Genomic DNA, 22016 nt, shown 5'->3' with positions numbered 1-22016 from the left:
CAATATCCTCACCTATCAATGCTAGTGCTACATACTGATTGGGGCCCATTCACCAAGGCTCGAGTATAATTATTCCATCATACATTAACACGGACAAAAGAGAGGTGGCCACAAAGTACATTTCCATGCAAACTTTTCCAGACCTGTGTGTTTTGCGACTTTTTGCCATGTGTCATTTTCTTGTGTGACAGTCTTGAGTGTCCTGGTTCTGCTTTTAATAAATATAATTCCACTTGGCATCAAAAGGGCAAACAAAAACAGACTCCTCCCAGTAAAACAAGTCAAGTATGAAGGAATGAAGGCAGCGAACCTGGGGTGGAAGTATAAAAGGTACAACCTAGAAATAAAGATTTTTCTTTACGTATTTTGGTGGTTGAAAGCAAACTATGCTGTCATGCGCCACTGTGTAATCATTATTTATCATGAGCTCTGTTCTTTCACTATAAACTGGTCTTACCTGTTCGTCTCCGGTCGTTACCTCCTCTTCTCCTCCCCCCCATCTGCAGTCTATAACCCATCCTACTCCTTGACTTGTCATAACTGGCCTCAGGAGAAGTTGCTCAATGTTAATGTTTGACAAGGAGGAAGAAGGGCCTTGGCCGTGAAATCGCGAAAACAACGCAGCCACCACTTCTTTGCTTCCCCTTCTATTTAAAAGTTTGTGGAGGAACGACACATTCAAGTTCATAGGAGAAAAACAGAAAACAACACAATGGGTGAGTCAGCAATGCCTCGTTAGTTAGAGGCGGATTTTTTACATTTTAATCTTCTGAGCCATCTCTTTTGCTTGAATTCCTTGTAAGGAAAGATAAGCATCATAGTAAAGCTGTGTGCTCTGTAATTAGTTTGCTTTTAAGAACCCGTCATTAGTTAGTTAAAAGTTAAAAGGGTTGTCTTGGCTTTGAAATGTCAAGACGCATCTCCTGTGAACTAAGTACACCAGTGTTTGTGCAAAGAATCCCATTTTCTGCCCTATTTACGGCTGCTCTTTAGAGGTGCTGGTGCTGCTCGAGTTCGAGGGTACCACGGCGGACGAGCTCACAATAAGACTAGGGGATGTGGTCAAAAACGTCACCAAAGCCGGCGAGGAGGGATGGCTGCTGGGTGAGCTTAGAGGAATGAGAGGAATCTTCCCTTCCAACTTCGTCAAGGTCTGTAACGCAGCACAGGTCACGGCGCTCTTTGTGTATTCATGTAAAACCGTGGGCGTTCAAACATGGCACGGCTTGCTTCATCTTTGCAGGAGGTGCCAATCTACTTGAGGGGTGACAGTAAGAGGGAACCCCGGAGCATCAGAACAAGTACAATAAGAAACTCTTTATTTACTTCAGTGACACAAGCTTAAAAAATAAAAATAAAAGAAGTGCTAATTAAAAATGTCCAAATGCCAAAAAAAAGTGTTTAAAGTCTGATGATCTTGAACATTTTTGTATTTAAAGTTGTCCGGAACTCCATTTGCAGCTAGAGACACTGCGATATTGTCAGTCAGATTATTCTGTATATTACCTTGCAATGTGAACCTTTCATCCAAGCTCAACGTAAACCATGTATTTATTGACTATGCTTATAAAAAACAACAAGTATTTAAATATGCGGCAAGTACGCTGCATGTAGCCAAGCACAACCTCCCAAAGGCCAAATGCTATTTTGCTCTCTGATGGAGAACTCTACGTCGGTCTGTCCAATGTGGCTCCTTATCCGTTGTTATTCCAGCAAAGAAGAAGAATCAGACAAGGAAATGTGAGGTGATGTTTGCCTACAACCCCAAGAATACAGATGAGCTGAAGTTGGACGTTGGAGAAACGATTGATATCGTCAGAGAGGTAGAGGATCCTCACACCCCTAAACTGTGATAGCCTAGTGTCAGTTTTACCTCCGTAATAAAAAGCATTGCTCGAAAGGTGTTGCTTTACTCCAAGTGTTGTGTTCCCTTTGTGTTTGATCATCAGCCTCATTGTTGTCCTGGTGAAGGATTAACAGTAAATGCATGTCAACTAATCTAACAGCTTTGCATTCCCAATTGATCAGAGGACTTAGACTGATTGTAACCAACATAAATAACAATGGATGCCGAATGGTGAATACAGCTTTGTCTTGGAAATGCTCCCTCACATGCTTTCCTCCGTCTCTAATCGACATTTTTTATGGAACAGATTGAAGATGGATGGTGGATGGGGATCAAAAATGGTCAAGTGGGAGCGTTTCCTTCGAATTTTGTCAAAGAAATTGTTGTTTCACCGAAAGGTTGGCAAAGTCAAAACTTGTATTTATATATTTATGCATTTTCATCAATACTTTTTTTTTTTTTTTTTTTTACAGATGGCAAACACAATGAGGTCAAGGCGAGACCAAAGCTCAGTGACGCCGTTTTCATTAAGGAAGTATGCAATGCAAAAATAAAATTTCTGAAACGTATGAATTGATTGACCTTGAATTAATGTACTTGGTTATTTTCATAAAGATATCTCAAAGGCCGTCTGTCAGGATCAACGCAAAAAAAGGCAAGTTCACTGTTACGCAAATGTGTTCTCATTGCTTTAAGACCTATTTTTGCACGCCGTCTAAAAACCCAAGTAGACAGGCCCGTTTATAACCAGATGCATCATCAACATGTGATAACTGGGAATTCCTGCATTGACGTGAAAGGTTTATGGGCGGGGTCAATTATGTATCACCACATGGCTCGATTAATCACCGTTCAGAGAGAACCTTCCCACAAGGACCATCTTTGGTTTGTCCTACAGCGTCTGTCCTCTTCCTGTCATTATGTCTCCTCAGAGTGTTGCCAAGTGCTGTTTGACTACAAAGCCAGAGCAGAGGATGAACTGGATCTGAAGAAAGGCGATGTCATTTCGATACTGAAAAAGGTTCTTCATAATTACCCCATGATGGCATGCTTTAAAAACGATTCCCAAAAACACCTCTGGTCACGGTTTTTGTTATCAGAAACGAGTTTCAAGACAATCGTACTGTTGATCCAGTCAGACCAGTTGCGTCGCTGGAAATTATGTGACACAGTCCACAAAATGACACTTAAAATGGTACAAGTTATGAGGCCAGAGAGAGAAACAAGGACAAACAAAACAGCCATGTCTCGCTCAACCGTAACCGTTTGGACAGAAATTTCTCCTCCAGCGGACGCCGCTATGTTTGAGCTTCTGGTTTGAATCTTTATCTCCTTGTGAAGGAAGCAGAAGATGATGGCTGGTGGGAGGGAGAGCTAAATGGACGCTGTGGTTTCTTTCCTGATAACTTCGTCATGGTGATACCGCCTATGGACAGTCTGCAAGTGAGTGGATCGTAGAACGGTCCTTGCTGGACTACACTGTCCCTTTATTCACTATGGACATAATCCACATCTGTGGGTACAGCTGGATGATATTTGTTTTACTTAGCAACTTTGCTGCCGGTATGAAGTGAGGCAGGGTTGTCTTTAACCTCCTACGTTCAGGAATTACTCCCTCTGCCTTTTTATTTGCCAACCTGTCTGAACTGTCTGCGTCTCCTCCTCTAGTCTGGGATATTGAGCCAACCACCAGCACGCAACATTGACAAGAAACCTTTAGGTAAGACGAAAGCGTGCCACATTTTTTGTTTGAATGTAGCACAGGTACGAACGCTGGGCCCTGCATTTGTTAGAATAACTGCCTCTGATACAATATAAACAAATAAATGTAGACATTGTGTGGCTTTGTGTAAAACTTTGTTAATTTCTAAGAAAAAAAAAAGAGTAAAAACAAAATAAAGCCAACTTATTCTGCATGTTCCTAGGTTGGAAATTAAAAGGATATTATCATCCTAATGCATGTAAAATGCTGTCCATGCAAAAAAAAAATCAGCCTCATATTTTGTACCACTTTAGCGGTACATTTATTTTAGCCCCCCCTTGCTTATTATTATTACAAAGACTGCACAGGAAGTCTCAGATTCAGATGGGGGAATGGTTAGACGGGTCATGTGACTCTGTTCTGGCATCTCGGAGGAAACCGGGTTGGGGGGGTGGAGGAGAGTTCTGTCACACAGATTTTTGCAACAAGCCCAAGAGGCAGCACTTGTACCATTGCTGCTGTGTGGATGTTTTGCTTGAGAAGGGATGGTTTCAAAATGCTTTGAACATTCGAGGTAGGCTTCCTGTGTTCTCATCTCGACTCCGAGGTTATGCAAAGTATTGTTGCTCATTTTTGAAAGCTCTGAATGAAAGCAAATTGATACTACTTCAAGTTGTTCAAATATTTAATTAGCATGGATGGGGCAGGGTGTCAAGGAAAATAAGAACTTCTTATGCAGCATTACTCAGTCTCAAAGACAAAGTCCTCTCAGAGGATGTTTTCCTCAGCGACTTTCCCAGATGAACCTGTTGAGACCCTTGGGTGTTTGCTGTGACCTGGCACGCTCCGGTGATGCACACGACTTTGTCTTCCCATGCAACAGCTAATAAATTCAATCACAGCGGCAGCAGAAGACCGGTTTGCTTCTCCTCCATGACATTGAATGAAATTGTGCCCGCTGGGCCAAATAAATCAAAATTCATCAAGTTGATCCTAAAAATAAATCTGTGGCTTTTTACGAGCCACGCTCTTGTCAGTGATTTCAGTGAAACCGGAGAAGCCACACCTGCATGCGGTGTGAAAGCCAATGGATTTAGACAAGCCAGATTTCTTTTCTTTCTTTTTTTTTTAAAGCAACAACTTGATTTATATTCATGTAGGTGCAGATGATATATTCCTCCATGCTAATTTGCTAATAACGCGCTCCTTTCTTTCCTCAGTCACGACAGATGCCACGACAATGGACAAAGGTAGTCCAGGAATGACAAAAGGTAGAAACCATGACTTCTATGAGATACGGAATCATAATTATTACACATTAAAATTCGAATGACCTTATGGAGTATTGATTAACTATCTTTGCAGATAACAAACCAGAGGTTAAAGACCTGAGAAGCAACCCCCCAACAAAAGTGAAACTACCATACATCAACAAACCCAGCCCGCCTCCCATCAAAGACAAACCCACCAAGGTTTTACCCAAGTGAGTGAAAGCATCAGTGATTATGTGTCTGAAATAATCTCCCTGCTACTTCCTGGCAGGCATTTTAAGATAATACGTTTTCCAAGTCAGGCACAATGAATAGCGATTCATGTGCAACCTTTCCAAAGCAAAAGGCCTTTAGGAAATGTCAGGAACACTCTCCCCTGCTTCGGTCGGGCACCAGCATCAGCTCCTTTAGATGTCAAATGTTTTGGTAGCCGCCACCGGTTGCCACGGTGCTCCGAAAAGAAGAATGCCAGGATGCTCAACCTTTAGCAGCTCGGTGGAAACTCTAGGATGAGTCAGATTGAGCTTAAACAGACTAAAGCAGCCCATTTCCTGCTTCCTGAGAAAAACACACAAATTAGCACACATACACACACACACACACACAACAAAAACAGCCCTGTCTTGAGGACTGCTAATGGAGGAGAAACCTTTTTTCTGGAAATTGTTTCCAAGTAAATCTATTCGGGAGTACCTTTGTCGTTTTGTTAAGGATTCTTCTAGATTTTTAAAACAATTTTCCAGCTTTTAACTCAAGGCTGATTAAATATAATCCTTTTTCAGATCTAAACATAAAATGTTGCTGAAGTCGGGTTGTGATTCTGAAGAACGGATGCCAGAACAAAAATAAGGAAAGAAACTTCGGGACTGCAGCCATGCTCTGCACCTGCACTCATTTTATTCACTCAGAAACTGGAAACCACATTCCCATCGTTTTTTCCTTTTTCTTTGGAGAACGTTAACTTCAGCGTGGGAACTAGATATTTTGAGGCATTCAGATCTATATGGACGTAACTTAAATCTCTCAAATTGCACTTTTATCGTAGAAACAATGGCGATGTGGCTCCTGTTTCCCCGAAAAAACCAGAAGAGAAAGAGGTGGACTTGTTCGACGGAGTGGATTTGCAGACCGAAAAGCTGATTCATCCTACGGCCAACAGAGCTAAGCCCCCACAGAGGAGACCACCATCAGGCCTGGTAGCAGGAGTCAATGTGAGTAACTTCTTTCCAAATCAAAGTTGTACACTTAAGAGGCCGGAGCCACTGATGACCTTTGCGTCTCGCTGTTATCCAAATACCAGCGAGGAAACGCCCTACTTTATCCTGCACTGACCTGCTGGGTGAAAGTACATTTTTGCAGTACGGCGGAGCAAGAAAGTCTCTGTTTTAAACTCACCCTCATGTTTTTACACATTCTGGTGTAATAGATAAGGATAATCAAAATGAATTGTGTGAAATAAAGGACTTGAGTCATTAAAGAGACTTTCAATGTAGGGATGTAGACACAAAAAGTGAAAGCAGTGTTTATTTCATGTAAAGCAGCAGTGTTAAGATGACATTGACACATTTATGTATATGAAAAGCAACATTTATATTTATCATTAAAATAAATCTTTCAGGTTGGAGTGTACTTGAGATATGATGGCGGGTTGAGAGCTGCAAGCCTTTTTATCTTTTTTTTATGGGTGTATTGGACTTTGCATTGTATTGTGCGCATATTGATAAAAAAAGGTAAGCTGCAATGGAACCACCCTGCTGTTCATTCTTTAACTCGAGAGACCATTCAGGGTTAAATCTTAATCTCTGCTGTGGGTTCCCGGAAGAACCTCCGGCAGAAAGGTTTCATCTAATGAGTTTACTGAAATGTTTTCCAGGTAGATTATGTGGACTGAATGACATGGATGAGTTCTGTTATGTGTCTTTGCAGGCCCAGATTCTCACTGACCAGGCAGAACCAGAATTAGCACCAAAAAAGCTCCAAACTGAGAAGCTACCTGCCTTGCAAAAGGTTTGTGGCATTGACTGTTGTAGTTCCACAAGGAATCAATGTTCAAAAAGCGTGTGCATTTCCTGTCACAATGTCACTTCAATTATTACAGGGTACAGAAAATCTTGTGCCACCAATTGCAAAGCCTGATCGACCCAAGACGCCGCCTCCGATTCGACCCGCACCACCCAAAGTCATTGTGGATGGAAGAACCGTGTCCCATACAGAAGAACCAACTATGGAAAGCCTGCAGGCTGAAATGAAAGAGCTAAAGATGGCTCTGGAGCTGTTACAAACACAACATGAGTGAGTAATCCATCACCTACGCCCAGGAGGTTATATTTTCAAGCTTGTTTATTACGTTTCTCAATATTTTCGTCTCGGATTTTAATGTGAAATAGGTTTAGGGGGATGCCGTCTGTGAATTCATGCAATTTGGTGCAGATCCAACCAAATTGCCAGTTCTAATAAATATAAAACTTTGACTGGTACTGGTACCAGTCATCATAATTTGTGATTTATAATTTCGGCTTCATTGTTTGACAGTAAGTGGGAGTGCTTGACCTTGGCAGAGAAGAATGTGCTCTCCTGTTTTTGTTCAAGCTCATAACGAGTGAACTAATTCTGTTTATCTCAGATTCCTGCAAAGGGAATGCAAGCTATTGTGCTGTTCACCCACATTCCGAAATGAGAATAAAAATGAAATTTTACTTGGTTTTTCCTGGTAAAATAAAGGGTTAAAGAAACAATAACAACAAATAAATAGGGCACAGTCCAAATTCAGTTGTTATACTGTTTGCACACACAGGAAGGAACTACCGGTAATCAAAAGAGAACAATGCGAGCCGTGTATTAATCATAACGAGTCTGTCAAGAGAGAAAATGAATTGAAGAATGCTGGATCTTTTACTTCCCGTTCGGAGGCCTGCTTGGTGAATGCCCTTTACAGCTTTAGCTGTGGGGTTTTTTCCGGGGTGGAACTACTTTCCATATTTGCTTAAGAACTTTTGGCAATTCAGAACATGTTACGTAAAAATATGACTCATTGTAAAGCACGCAGCCTTGATCCACCCTTACAGGTAATTTCCCTTCGCTTGTTAGACTCAACATTTCTCTTGCTTTTGCTGCAGCTATTGGCATGTTGCAACTTAACCTGCAATGATTGCTGCAAAAACAGAAGGTTCTGCCCATCTTTGACCTGATACGAAGTCCAACAGATTACACTCATGAAATAAAGACCAATCATTACATTTTTTGTAATGCCTTAAAAAGATTGCATGAGTCAATATAATCCCTAGGCTCGCTTAGTCTTCTTGAGATTAATTGTGATTAAAGAAATCGCTTAATCGCTTTAAAGACATGCCAATTTGAAAATCTACAATCCAAAAAAGACATTTACACGATGCATTTTTTTCACAAGTGGAGCTTTATTGGAATGAATCAAGATGAAAGTAATTTCCCTTTCATTTAATTTGTTCCACTTCAAAAGCTTTATTACGATTCCATTGACCTTTATTTATTCTTTTGTCACTATGACCTATTTAGATGTACTAGATCGCTGCTAACTCCTCTTTTCGTTCCCGTCACTTGTGATCAGGCGAGACATGCAAGAAATAAAAGAGGAATTGAGGGAGGAGAAAAACAAGCGGCTCTCACTTCAGGTCGGTGAGACAGTCTCGTGTTCATCTGTGTGTATCGACTCAAGAAAGAATACTAAATTCATTGTTACTGACCGTTTAAATATATCTTACCTATTAAGGAGGACATGCAAAGCTTGAAGATGAGGCATTAATTCCAACACGGACTGACTGGGCTTGTTCGAGGAGGCCGACTGTCTGCACTGCTCTACAGAGGCCGTCACACTGAAAACGCAAACAATACGAACAATTTTTGGACAAGAAGAACAGCCAAATATATGAGCAAGGGCTCAATGACAAAAATATATGGACATTGGATCAAGGTAATGCTGCACTGGCCCTGACAAACTTGATCCTTCGTGACCTACATCTGGCGCACTGTTAAATGTTTTTGCATGTTCATTTCTGAAAATAACAAATGTTGTTTTGTTATTTCAAGATTGTTTCTTATTGTTGTACACTTTGCTATTCCAACTGTCACTTTTATTACTGTACTTTTAAACAGTTTCACATCAACTCAGCACTCTGCAAATATAAAGAAATGCTGTGATGTGTTTTACTCAAGGCCTAAAATATACCTTTAAGCCATCTTAAATGAATAACTTATTGTTAAAGCACGATGGCGAACGACATGGGTTCCCATGTAATGCTGACCTAATGTCAATAGGGGGCGGTGTTGGATAATTCAACATGAACAAGGGTGAGCCTCAGGGAATGGTGGACTGCTGGACTTGATCTGTCACTTGAGATCTCACATTAGAAACAGAGAATGCTCCATTCAGAAGAGAGAACGTGACGGCTGATGAAAATGAACGGTGCCTTCATGGAACAAGGCTGCTGTTGGAAGACTTCAGGACTTGTGGAACATCACTCAGAAAACGTGACTCACTGAAACTACAACATAGCCGTGACTCATTGCAATGGATTTAGAGAAAAAGAAATTCCTTGCATAGAGAAAAAGAAACCTCTCCATATTTGGACTGGGTTATGTTTTTTTTTTCCTTCTTCCAAATGGTAGTGAAGGTGACTCTCTAGGACGATGACTATTGCACACTGTAGAACATCTGGAAGACATCTGGAGCTGAAACACCCATGGGAACATACTATTTTAAAATGCTGTGTCAAATATGTAAGTTAAGGCACATTCACCTGCAGCTAAAGGGTGAAATGAATGAAACTAAATCAGTTGATGTTGGCATCATTCCCAATTCTTTTTTTATTGCTAAAAAAAAAATCCTTACTGCAGTGACGATAACATACAGCTTGAGTGTATATTTGGAAGTGATTTGAGCAGAGCTGATGGGAGGACACACTCATCGTTAAAAAAACAAAACAAAGAAAACACCCTCAGAGTTAAAATTAGAAAACGTGGAAGACAACTTTAACGAAGAACAGAACTTTGGCTCTGTCACAGAAAGGAGCTGGACAGAAATAAACATGACCTCATGAGAAATGGCAATAAATCTCCTAAAGATTAAAAATGCCGTATTAAAATTCCCCCAGCGCCTCTGCACTGTTTATACCCTTAGATTTATAGTGTTCGTGAAATTTGAGACGCTTAGAATAAAAAGTAAAGCATTTACTATTTTAAAATGCATTTAAACGGCATGAATGTACAGCGTTTGTGACTGTCTTCTACAGTAAACACACCACAAAAGACAGTCAATACAGTTTTGGACTTTGTACAGATTTGCTGTGGGCCACATTGCCATTTCAGTTCATGGTTTTCCCAAACTGGAATCCCTTTAGTTTTTTTCCCGATGTATTGTTCCACAACTGTATCGACTTAGCAGGTTGACCCGGATTGCTTCATGGTAGTCTCGACTGCTTCCTGTCAAATGAAAATGACGCCATTCAAAAGTTAAGTCACGGGTTTCCCGATAATGAAGAAGACGCCATCACCCATTCAGAAGGTTTATAGCAAAACTACTTCAAAGAGTCTGCACCATCAACATCACTGACTTGCGGAAGCCGGTGACCACATGAGTGGCTTTTCCAAAGACCTCAACAGCGAAAATGTCGGTGAGAAACAGAACGTATCTCAATGAAAACCTTTAGCTCCGTGTTCTTTTCCCAGCACACTTTATTCCATTGGGATGACTCCAGTGGAAGTCTTTGGAAGTCCTTGGCCTACCTCAATCTCCACCTGCAGACTCCCTTCAAATAAACCAGCCTCAAAACGCATGGAAGTATAGGTCTTAAATTTTGCATTTCAGATGGATGACTAGAAAGAATGTTAACATACAGAATGCATAAAAGATTATGGATAGTTTCCCGCTTTGCCAAGAATTCATAAACCTAACTGGTAGATTATGAAAACCGCAGAAGACGGCCTCCTGCTAACGTCCAGCATAAATATTCCTCATGTGTGGGTAATTCATCAATGTCCTGTAAGTATTCACTGGCAGCCAGGCAATATTTCAGTCCGTCAACTCATGCGCAAACAGATTTATTGTGCGAGTACAGAGTTTATATTGGCCATCGAAGCTTCTCACTGCCAGTAAGCATGCATTCAAGTCATAAAAGCAGAGTTTTGGGAGCGACAGTATTGCTCTCCCACCAAAACCACATTAAATAGAGAGCCTGACGTCACGCCAGCTATTATGTGAACTCCAGCATGTGTGGCCCAGCACTCCCCAAGACACTAAAGACAAGAGTTTAGAATGATATATGTCATTAACATAGAAGGGAAGATGAAAATTAACTCCATCTAAGCATCATAACGCACTAGTCATTAATCAGCACGAAAGCAAAATAAAATAAAATGGCTGCATTGAAACATGAAGAGCAAGATAGAAACCAACAAGAACCAACGGCATAAGAGCAGAAACTATCAGCGAAAAAATAAAATAAATCAAAGACATGCAAATAAGACAGCAGTGTCAAAATAAAGACAAGCTCTGAACTTTTTCAGTTTTAAATGTAGAAACCAAGCTGATTTTGTTAGCTGTTATCTTTAATGTTGAACCCAAACACAGAAGGCAGAGTGAAGTTGTTTTAAATTCGATTTTCCAGAGCGGTCTCTATTATTTTGAACGTTAGGTAGCTTAAGTAAACAAAGTGAAAGGTCGACATGGGTCGAAACCTGCCAGCGTTTCCTTCTTTTCTACGTCCTTGCGCCTGAAAGCCTGGAGGCTTTTTTGCAATCCAATATTTTCAGTTGAAGTCAAATCTGTCATCACGGTTTTTCACATCTTGAGGAATTTAAGATGAGATGACTTGAAACAATTGGCACGCCCAGCAGCAGCACAGGATGGCCGCATATTTCATCTTTGCTTTCCTCACCTGCATCATGTGACCAAAGCAATGATCTCACCATATAGCATATTTCATTTCTGTTTTTGGATCTAAAATGCTTTTTTGTTCAAAGTAATTTTTTGTTTATAGGACTGAAAAACATATACGTACCAAAACCAGAAATTTCAGGGTCTCAACAGAAGATAAAAGAAAGAGAAAATGTCAATTTTTTATGAATAAAATGACAACTACCAAACGTACCGTGAGCAGGTGTGGAGATTAAAAGCACCGCCCTTACACAAAAGGTACGTTTGATTCGTGGTACGGTACAGCTGAGTTGTCTTCCTAATACTGGTAGCTTTCAGTCCTGGCTCCATTTGGAAGTTTTGTCCTTCTGTAAACTGACAGGAAATTAATTTAATTCCAAGGTATCGCGTTACATTTATGATAACAACGTATTTTTTCGTCGTGTTATTGTTGGACTCCGCCCAAGCCTTGTGAAAACATTCACTGTCCAAGGAAACTGTTTATTCAGACACGTTTATTATTAGAAAACTGTATTTCTAACCTTTTAAGACAAGTTACAGAAGACGTTGTGCAAAAATAACAAGTAAAAAAAAAATTACTCTTATTAAAAAATGCATGCTCTCTTTTTTCCTCTTGTCTCGGTTACACAGTCCTTGCCCAAAAGGTATGCGGAGAATGAGCTCTGCTGCATATTTGCATTACATCTGAACATTATCAAGAGAAACAAGAGTAAATTATTTTGCCATAATACTTTAATTCTGTTATTTCCTTTGGTGGAATTATGTTTGATAACACAGACACTGATAAGCTCATCTTTACATTATACTGAGTGTTTAATGTCTCCCTTGAAATGATTGCCCAAGCTCATCCAAGCAACAGTACTGATGAGAATGTTTCCTCAATTACATTTCAAGACAGGTTTCCCTCCAAAAGTCAAGAAGGAGATTGTCCTCCCTGCAAATATATCATCTTTGTTGGATAAAAACAGTAGATTCCTTATTTTGTCCTTGAATATGCTGCTACCTCCATCATCCTAGCTGCTGTGTGCATTTCTTTGGCATCAAATGTCATATATTTTCATGGAATTCGGCTCCCACTTTCATACCTTTTGATATGCGTTATTGAGTCTTTAGAAACCTCCTGTTTTAATCTCGTGTAGTCAGTTGAAAATAATACTGCTACCTGGAAGTGCAATGTCATACAGTTCATGTCTGTCACATGTGTTACATCACTACTGTCCTGTTGTCCTGTATTGAACGCGGGATCTCAAGTGTCATAGGCTTCAGGGACCAACGGGAGGTCTATGTCAGTCCTCCATAGAAGTCAGCGCCCCCCTTTAAGCCTCATTTATCTTAGTAGTAATGCACTCTTCCTAGAGTCCCCGTTCCCGTACCAAGGATATCAGGTTGTCCATTTCTCCAGATCTCCCGTATGATTCGTTCTCTCTCCTCCAATCGCTGCGCTCTCTGCAGTTCCTCAGCGGAAGTAAATACATTCACACTCAGCGTCCCGTCTGATTGGTTGGTATGATTACCAACAGGGATTTCAGTGCTGGGCAACGGAACTGTTGCATCTACATCCTCTCCGTCGTCATCTTCCTCGTCCTCGCTCTCCTCTTCCTCCACGCTGATGTCCTTAAGGTGTTTTTTCTCAGGCGTGGAAGGAGGGATGTTTGTCCGCGGCTTGCAGGAGATACGGATGACCAGGAGGCAGAGCGTCAGCACCAGTCCGAAGCACACCCCAAGGACAAAGTACAGGCCGAAGCTCTCTGGGTTTGCTGAGGAATTAACCCAAATGATTGAGCAAAATGTTCTTCCTTCGTTAGTTTTTATTCCTGACACAAATATTACGTTTTTCACTGCATGGCCTGTGTTGCGACTCACCTTTAATGTGTGCATATGCGGCTATACTGTTACTCAGGAGGTCCATTTCTTTTTTCTTCACATCCATTGTGACTTTGCGTCCTTCACACCTGAAAATCCAATATGTGACACATCACATTAAATCTGACTAATGCAACTTAGACACCATATTTTAGCTGTACATATACGTATCTGTATCTGTTCTGGATTTCCAAAATGCCTTGCTAGTGTCAATTGATCTGAGTGCCAAGTTTGCCTGGGTGTCAAACCCACTGATATAACCCTTGGGTGGGTGGTATGGGGCCTCCAAGGTGTCAAACAAAAGCTCCTCTGCATCTGACAAACGTACCTGCAGCTGGGATCATCATAATTCATTTGCCACATGGCACGCACATTTTGCAAGTAGCCACAAAGGATTCCTTCGTGCCTGACGGGAGTCTCAGATCAATTTGTAGAGCTGACCTTAAAAGCTGCTGACTTATTTTGCATCACTTGAACATCATGCCATTTAAACTCATTACAGTAATTTCTTGTTTCCTGTTGTTCTGATTAAATCTGCTGTTTTTTCCTTCCAGCTCACCTTCTCGATTCATAACGCTTCCAAGGAAGTTGTTCTTAAAGTCAGATGAGAAACGAGAACGTCCTGTGTCCGTTCTCCCCTTTTCGCCCCTCAGCAATGACCTCTTATCTATCCACTCCGCTGTGTTACTTTTAAACTATCTCCTACTTGGACACATTTGTCTTTAGGAGAAACAAACCTGTTTCGCATTTGAACAAAATAAAAGATTGAATGTGCAAGATTGTTTCTGCATTTCCACCTGTAGCATTCCCCAGCTCCCCTCCTTCTCTACCCTGATGTCTTTTCTCGCTGATTAAGGCTTTTCTCCTCCAATTTGTTAACCATTTCCTCTTTGCTGGCTCGGTGACATCATGGCTTTGCGCCGTGAGACGCATGAATGATGCCGACACATATCTTACTTATCCACGAGCATTCCTCACGCTGTAATAGCAGACGCTTAATAATGAAGACTACAACTCCCCTGATCCCACATCCTTTGTTGTCCTTGTTTTGACTGAGAGAACGTTAGCGGCAGAAATTCCATACTGTACATTTAACACGTGCTACGTGTTGTGGCTGGCTGTGGGGAGAGCCCCCCCCCCACCCCCTCAGACTCTAACCTAACCTGAGCGCGCCGGTCTCTAAGTCGAACCACATGTCAGCAGACCGACACATCATATGGATGTCTTCAAATTGGACATACCGCATGTTTGTCTTTGCATTTACCTCCAAATTGTACTCACTGATAACCCCATGGCTTTATTTTAAAGCATGATGTGAATTCCTCAGTGATTTATGCAGCATTTACTCCTATGAACTATAAACTAGCATTCGGTAAAACTCGTAAAACATAAAAAAATATACCCCCAACAACATAAAAAAACACGTGTGTGAAGCACATGTAACGCGGCCTGCTGTTAAACTATAAAACGCACTAAATGCAGAAGAAACATGAGAGAAGCGGAGAAGAGATAAGGCTTAAAACTCACCACAAAATGAAACGTTGGATTGCGGCCTCAGTCCCAGCTCATCGTGTAAATGAGAAGATGGAGAATGGATGCGAAATGATCGCGTTCAGCTCTTTCTCTCCCTTGCTGTTGAATCAAGGCCTGTGATCTTTGGTCCTCAGGCTAAACAGACAAGAGCAAATACACACACACACACACACACACACACACACACACACACACAGATATCAAGCGTCATTAGATCCAAGCTCACCGAGGCGTCTGAAATGCAAACAACGACAGTCCTGTTGCAGGATACACAAGTCAGTGGACTCAGTGCCGCGGCGTTGAGAAAGCTGCACACAGTAACACGTTGAAACTGCAAATATGCAGAAATATGCATCGCATATATGTAGAAAAAAAAAGCAAGGCAAACAAAACCCAAGTGCGGCTAAAACGTAATTCCTCTTAGAAACCAGTAGATGCATGTCATCGTGTAAATTCTCGGTAAGATCAGTCTCATCAAAGCTAAGACGTGTGTGTGATTTCTGTAATTGTGTTGGTGCACTTTCAGCGTGGCCGGGATGAATTATAGCAGGAGCGATGGTTTGTTGAATAACTTACCAGAAGGCAGCAGACCAATGTGTTTGCCTTTTAGTCTGTGCTGCGATCGGTTAGTTACCTGGAGACACATCCTGAAACCGATCTCAAAGAGCCCCAGAACCACTTTGGTTTGTTCAAGTACAGCTCTGAAAAATGCTGCACTGTGGGGTTTTCTACGTTGGGGGGAGGGAGGGAGAACTCGGCTGCCAGCTGTAGTTGGTTTAGTAGAGCCTCTGTGCTGTTCAGGGCAGATTTTGATCTTGCTGACTCTTAGCAGAATCTATGTACACTACAGAGCGCCTGACTGGGACAGTCAACCTGGAGGGTGGGGGGATAGGTGACATAACAGCCGCTATGGAAACAGGCTCCCAAACTGCCCCGTCTGAGCACGCTAGGGCTGGACATACACGCCGTCTTCCTGTCGAGCTTCCTTCCTTTTCAATTATGAATGAGTTCATCTCCTCCCCTCCCGCAAAGCCTGCTCACTTCCCTGCTAATAGGATCGCTTCATCTTATTCCAAGCAGAGTAACGTGGACTTTCAATAGGATGTTTTACTTTTTTGTCTAAGGGTAGTAAAAAAGTGCGGACAGCTACAGACAAAGACCAAAGTTAAAGATTATCTTTGCTCACATTGGAGCAGCAAGTCTGATTCCAGAGGAGTCAGGAATCTGTTACCGGAACGTCGTAACAACTGGAGGCCTGCTTAAAGCCTCTAAACACATTCATTATCCGGCCCTCCTGTTTCTGTTGTGTTGTAGTTTTACCCCAAGACAGAAATTATTACCAGACCTTCTCCCTCCCAGCTACACACAGTCGCATGACTCAACTTTCAGCAATTTTCTTCATGCGAGTTAATTTGCTATGCTGTGTTTAGCCTACAGCCTTGAAAATAGCACCTTTATTATTACAATTAAGTGACGTATTTGTGATATATTGTATTTATTGCCCCAATGGGGCTGAAAACTTTATAGATAAAAAAAAATAATGAATTCAGATTCCTCATTTATGGCTCCCGCTGTAAACATTGATGATAAACTTATACTCTTCACTCATTATGGATTCCAACACATGAAAGCTAAAGTAGTTGTAGATATTAATTAATGCTTGAAATGTAATTAACATTTGGTGAATACGTCACTTTTTATGGACTCACTTTGCTGTTCCCTTCAGCAAAAGTCAAATACACAAGCAAACAAAGCTTGTAAACCTGTAGAGAGCCAGATACAGAAAATAATATCAAATGTGCTCACTATTTATGAAGGTTTCCTGTGCCCCTCATTTTCTTGCTATAAGAAATGAATCATTTCCTCGTGACACATCTGAGGCCCTATGACGTTAATGTCTAGGACTGGCTTTTTTTTATTCTAGTTTATCGTTAGCTCTTTCCCGGCTTCATATCCGGAGGTTAAACACCCGGGCATCCTTTTCCTGTGTCCTTTGCACACTGCTGGCTGTTAAATAATCACCCGGATCATCCCCATTCAGCTTTAACTGTGTGGGAAATGAATTTCTGTGTGTCTTTATCTCACATGAAATCCAAACAAAGTCAAACTCTAATCACAGTGACTTATTATAAAGACGAGCTCGGCTAATTCTTCCCAAGCCCCGTCTCTCAGCAATGAGCTATTTCTGTAAGGTCACAGAAAGAAATGCAGCCTAAATGAAGCCAGCATAAACACAGAACAGCGGAGAATCGTGGCCTGAGAAGAGACCAAGCACTATTTCTGATTGAGTATTGTTTATTTTGGTATGGAGGAGCCGGGAAGAAGAAAAAACTGCAAACTATCACGAGTGATATTTTTGTTACCATCCACTCGGAGACGACCACAATGGCCCTTCCTTCCCGCAAGGTTTGTCTCTTTCCGCAGGGACAACGTCCACCCACAGTCTTCCTTCTGCATCACCGCTTTTGTTTGAGATAAGTATGGTATGACTGAGCTGTCTACTGTACGCTCATGCCAAGTGGGAAATTTATTAGGGCTCGACTTAAAAGCAAAGCAAAAGTTACAAATTCAACCACAATTCCAGAGTAAAAATGTTTGTCAAATTTATGATTGTTCAGTGGAATGTAAGCAGGGAGGCAAGCCGCATGCGACACGTTCACAGAAGATAAAAAGGATAAAAAAAGAAGAAGATAAAACTCACTATAATGACACGTCAAAGACACACTCAACGATTTAGAATGTCAAATCTATGTGCAGCCGCAACAATTCCTGGCAACTGTTTGTCTTCTAAGCTGAAGATTTTCCAATAATACTTCATTATTTTTAGACTGAAGTTAAATTGCAGGTGCTCTCTAGTTAGGAGATCTAAAAAAAAACTGGCATTAGATTTTATAGCATCTTATTTCTCGATGACGTTCATTTGATTTGATTCAGATGCACGACATTTGGGCAATTTCTTCCCCATTGTCAGCTTGCACAGCAATTCTGCATGTGCCTCTTGAATAAATATACAATTTCTCACGCAGGAATTTATTTCAGTACCTAATGAAATGCTGGAACACAATCTTTCAAACTGCCACAGACTCTGAAACTGCATTACAAAAGTGTCTTCTGAATGTCTCTACGAGCGATTCATCAACCAGCTGAAATCAAGCCAGGAAATTTTGTCCAAAGAATCACAGAACCCCAAGTTCTTCTCAAAACGGCAGATGTGCAGGCGATCGCTTTCCATGCAATAAACGGTAACTGTCTGTGTCTGTCAAATCACTCAAGGTGAAGGTAATTCCTCAAAGGAAGCCAAAACGAGCTTTCCTAGCATCCAAAGAGATTGCAGGGGACGCAACTGGAGGCTTCTCCGATCCTCTCGATGTGAACGTCTTAGGGATCAAAGTCTCTGAACTGTTTGTGATGCATCGTTCCTGCCAAGGCCCGTCAAAGCATCTGACTGAAAGACGAACTGGAAGCTAGTGCAGGCATGTTGTTATCATCAGAACAAAGGTGAAGGGCTGCGTGAAGTTAGCCTCAGAAGACCTGGTGCAGAGACTCGGCTAGAGCGCTTATGAGGAAGGAGCGTGATGGAGCCTCAGACAAGTTAGAATTAGAGCCCCCAAAGGACCAGATGGTAAATGTCTGCAGGCGAGAAGGACATTATAAAGAGTTTTACAGGCAACAGAAAATAAAATATTGCACTTTCAGACGTGTCAGGATTACCAGCAGCATCACAGTCGGTGGTCTTGGTGTCCACGCTGCTAAGCTGCTTCAGTTAATGAGCTTTTGACACATTTCATTTGAGTCCATTTCCCCTAAAGGTCACAAAGATTTGGTGAACCAGCCTCTTTAAATGCCAGGGGGGAAGTTGGGAAACGGCAGCTAAAAAACAAAGTCAACTCGTTTTATTTTAGGAGAATATGACTTTAGTGAAAAGCCCCATTCATTTGAGACAGCTGGAAAGTAAAAAAAGAAGCCTATTTGAAATGATATGTGACCCTGGTATGAACTGCAAACTTCTGCCAACTACACAGGCAGTTTAGATGAATGTAAAAAAAACGTTTCTTTTGTGTGGGGAAATTGGGTCTGAACCTGTGCTGCTTGTGCAACTTTCAGGGTTTGTTCCACTGAAGGATCTTCTCCAAATGTCTTCAATACGGTTAAGCATTTGCTTCAGTGCTGAAAGAACGCGTTCTGTTTTCATGCGCTGTTTCATTCGCCTATGGGCATGTACTTTATTGTATTTGACATCCACTCAATGAAAAACAGCTTTTCTCCCAAGGACCAAAAACGATTCCAGGAATAAACACAGAACCAATCATGTCAGGCATTATTGGCCAATGCTTATATTCCTCTTCAGATTCTGCAGTTTTCAACGATGGAAGGTCAGGAATTCAACTTGACCCTTGACCTGTATACCTTCGCATCACAAAAACTAACCGCAGTGCCGTGCCTGTCCTGTGATAGGCACATTTTTGAGCTATGGCAGGTAGTGGGAGGGTAAATGGAGATATGGGACTGAGCTGGGGGGTTAGGGTAATTGGTTAATGACACCCAGATGTGCCCCTGATGTGAGGCAAATTCTGAATTCTTTACGATGTAAATCAAGACGAGCTATCCCGTGTTCCATCTTCATACTGCTGTTATCATGGAGCCGATCAAGCAGCACGTTTGGCAGTTAGAACCCACGTTGGAACCGCAACTGTGTGTTTGTATTTGTGAGTATACGGTAGTAAATGTTTGTGTTTCTGTTCTTGTATGTTTAAAGTGATTAAACTTTCTTCCATCATCCCCTAAAGTTCAGTTAACCCAAACCCTGAGCTCCATAAATAGAGCCATGACTTCTTCACCCTTCCCATTGATTATGGGCCACCGTCCAGGAGCTTCGCCAACACACCGTATCAATTACACGGACCCTACGGATTACTCGGTGACACAAAATACGTGTTCACCCTTTGCATGATTGGGCCCGCAGCATTAACTCTGTGCTGCTCATTAACGTGGCTCGGCTCCATAAGATTTATGAGGTTCCGAACTGTTGTCGTGTAGTAAAAGTGGAGGTTGGTGCCTGCTTTTAGCTGCCTTAATTAAGCCTGACCTTAATTAGCGGCCAGTGGGAAACGCAAAAACATCAACGTTGTCATCTTTAACACGTAGGAGCAGGATGTAGAGGTTAATGAGTGGATTTTCAGATTTTGGGGTAAATCATAAATTAGGATTGTAATCTTGTGGGATTGGAAAATTGAAGGGTCAAGTGCTGTTCTCTCATTGGACCAGATCTTTCAGGAAGGCCAAATGTATTTATTTATTTATATTTAATACTGTCTTTTGACTCTGATGTTCTAATTTTTTTAACTTTCGTTTGCTCCTGCACGTCCAACCTTTTTATTTATGCGTCCTTGATTTCATCCAACATCGGAGTGTTAGCCTGGATGAACCGCTGGACATAGCATGGCAAATATCTGCCTGAAACACGGGAGCATCTCCACCAGAGAACCTGCCACCACAACGCAGTAAGAGCTAAGCCCTGTGATAGATCAGTGGAACCACCATTCAACCAACTCCTTTTTTCTTTACTCTAACATAGTCTCTTGGTTGCTTTAATCTTGTGAAAATGAATGACTGCTGTTGTAATGCCATTAATATCTTGCTGCAGATCAATTCATAAACCCACCAGTCAACAACGGGTATGAACAGAACCACGTCATCAGGCAGGACAGCTGTTCCGAGCAGACCCTCCTCATCCCTCCCATGTGAGGACCGTAATATTTCAGATTTATGAGGGTATTGAAAAAATTACAACAACGCAGCTGCTGCCTGATGGAACAAAGACAAAAGACTCTTCTGAAATCAAGACGAGGAAGAAGCGGTGGAAGAAGAATGAAACTAACGGCTGATTTAAAAAAAAGGCATGAGGTCGTATCATCAGTTTGGCATTGGCTGCGAAGAAAGCAAGCAAATAATCAAACAAAAAAAATCTTGGCAGCAACACACAACACAGGAATAATGACACATGACAAGCCAAACCTTGGGTTATGATCGCATCAGCTGATGATCAACTGACTGGGGTGAGGCTAACTAAATAGTCAGAAACCAACAGTCCACTGTTAAATTGCTCTTGCTGTAAAACATTTCTGTTAAATAGCGATGTGTAACATAATAGATTTCTCCTTCGGCCATGCACTAAATGAGATGCTGCTCCATGCACGTGACTGGGAGAACATCCGCTGGGAAAATTCTGTGATCGTCTATCACTCCTGTTGCTGGAAGTTAAAAAAACAACCAAATCTATTATTAGCAGAGGTCCCTGTTGCTTGCTTTGCATTTACTTTTACGGTTCTATCTGCCATCCACCACCCATCACCGCCTGATAAGAGGTGCAGACTGCAAACATCCAGCAGAGGCAGCGCTTTGGAAGCTGAAGCATATGGTCAACTGCTGCTCTGCATGAATGCGTCTACCCGATTATGAATAAATGGATGACAGCTGAAATATAGGCATATGTGGATATATGACAAAGAAACACAGCCATGTGCATGCACTGTGTGCTTTCATGTTTCGTTTATGAGAAGCCTCACATCACTTCTCTGTGATTGTGTGGCATCAGTACTTTCTGGACTCACAGAAAAGGAATAGAAAAAGTGATGTTTGTTTTGATCGTTGCGAGGTGACAACTAATTAATCAACACAAGGTCCGACAATATTATGCAGCTGCACAGGAAAGCTGCAAACAGGCTGTCGTGCTACATGCACGCTGAAAATGCAACTATGCAATGTAAAGTAGCAAAATGATCATGCCTGAAATGGTTTGATCAAAGTTGTAAAGTCATTTATTGGCACACATTTACTATTCTATTGCAGCACAATGTTTGAGCATTGCTGCCGTGATGGAAACGAAATATTAAA

At 41.5% G+C, this 22016-nt stretch overlaps 2 protein-coding genes across 2 annotated transcripts; one reads left to right on the top strand and one right to left on the bottom strand.

Moving 5' to 3' along the window:
• Window positions 1-582: 582 nt before the first annotated feature.
• LOC137913940 (CD2-associated protein-like) lies at window positions 583-10012 on the top strand. The gene is made up of 17 exons (XM_068757563.1): window positions 583-716; window positions 994-1151; window positions 1244-1301; window positions 1714-1823; window positions 2154-2244; window positions 2320-2381; window positions 2462-2501; window positions 2779-2867; window positions 3188-3289; window positions 3515-3566; window positions 4769-4819; window positions 4914-5031; window positions 5865-6030; window positions 6746-6826; window positions 6918-7111; window positions 8403-8466; window positions 8565-10012. The coding sequence occupies exons 1-17, from the start codon at window positions 713-715 to the stop codon at window positions 8595-8597; spliced, it is 1473 nt and encodes a 490-aa protein (XP_068613664.1). The 5' UTR covers window positions 583-712; the 3' UTR covers window positions 8598-10012.
• Window positions 10013-12210: 2198 nt separating this feature from the next.
• LOC137913943 (protein eva-1 homolog B-like) lies at window positions 12211-13659 on the bottom strand. Its single transcript, XM_068757566.1, has 2 exons — window positions 13590-13659; window positions 12211-13483 (listed from the first exon to the last, which is right to left on the bottom strand). The coding sequence occupies exons 1-2, from the start codon at window positions 13654-13656 to the stop codon at window positions 13059-13061; spliced, it is 492 nt and encodes a 163-aa protein (XP_068613667.1). The 5' UTR covers window positions 13657-13659; the 3' UTR covers window positions 12211-13058.
• Between the last annotated feature and the right edge of the window lie 8357 nt (window positions 13660-22016).

Source organism: Brachionichthys hirsutus, unplaced genomic scaffold (genome assembly GCF_040956055.1).
Source record: "Brachionichthys hirsutus isolate HB-005 unplaced genomic scaffold, CSIRO-AGI_Bhir_v1 contig_762, whole genome shotgun sequence".
NCBI lineage: Eukaryota > Metazoa > Chordata > Actinopteri > Lophiiformes > Brachionichthyidae > Brachionichthys > Brachionichthys hirsutus.
This window is presented reverse-complemented; position numbering and strand designations above follow the sequence as displayed.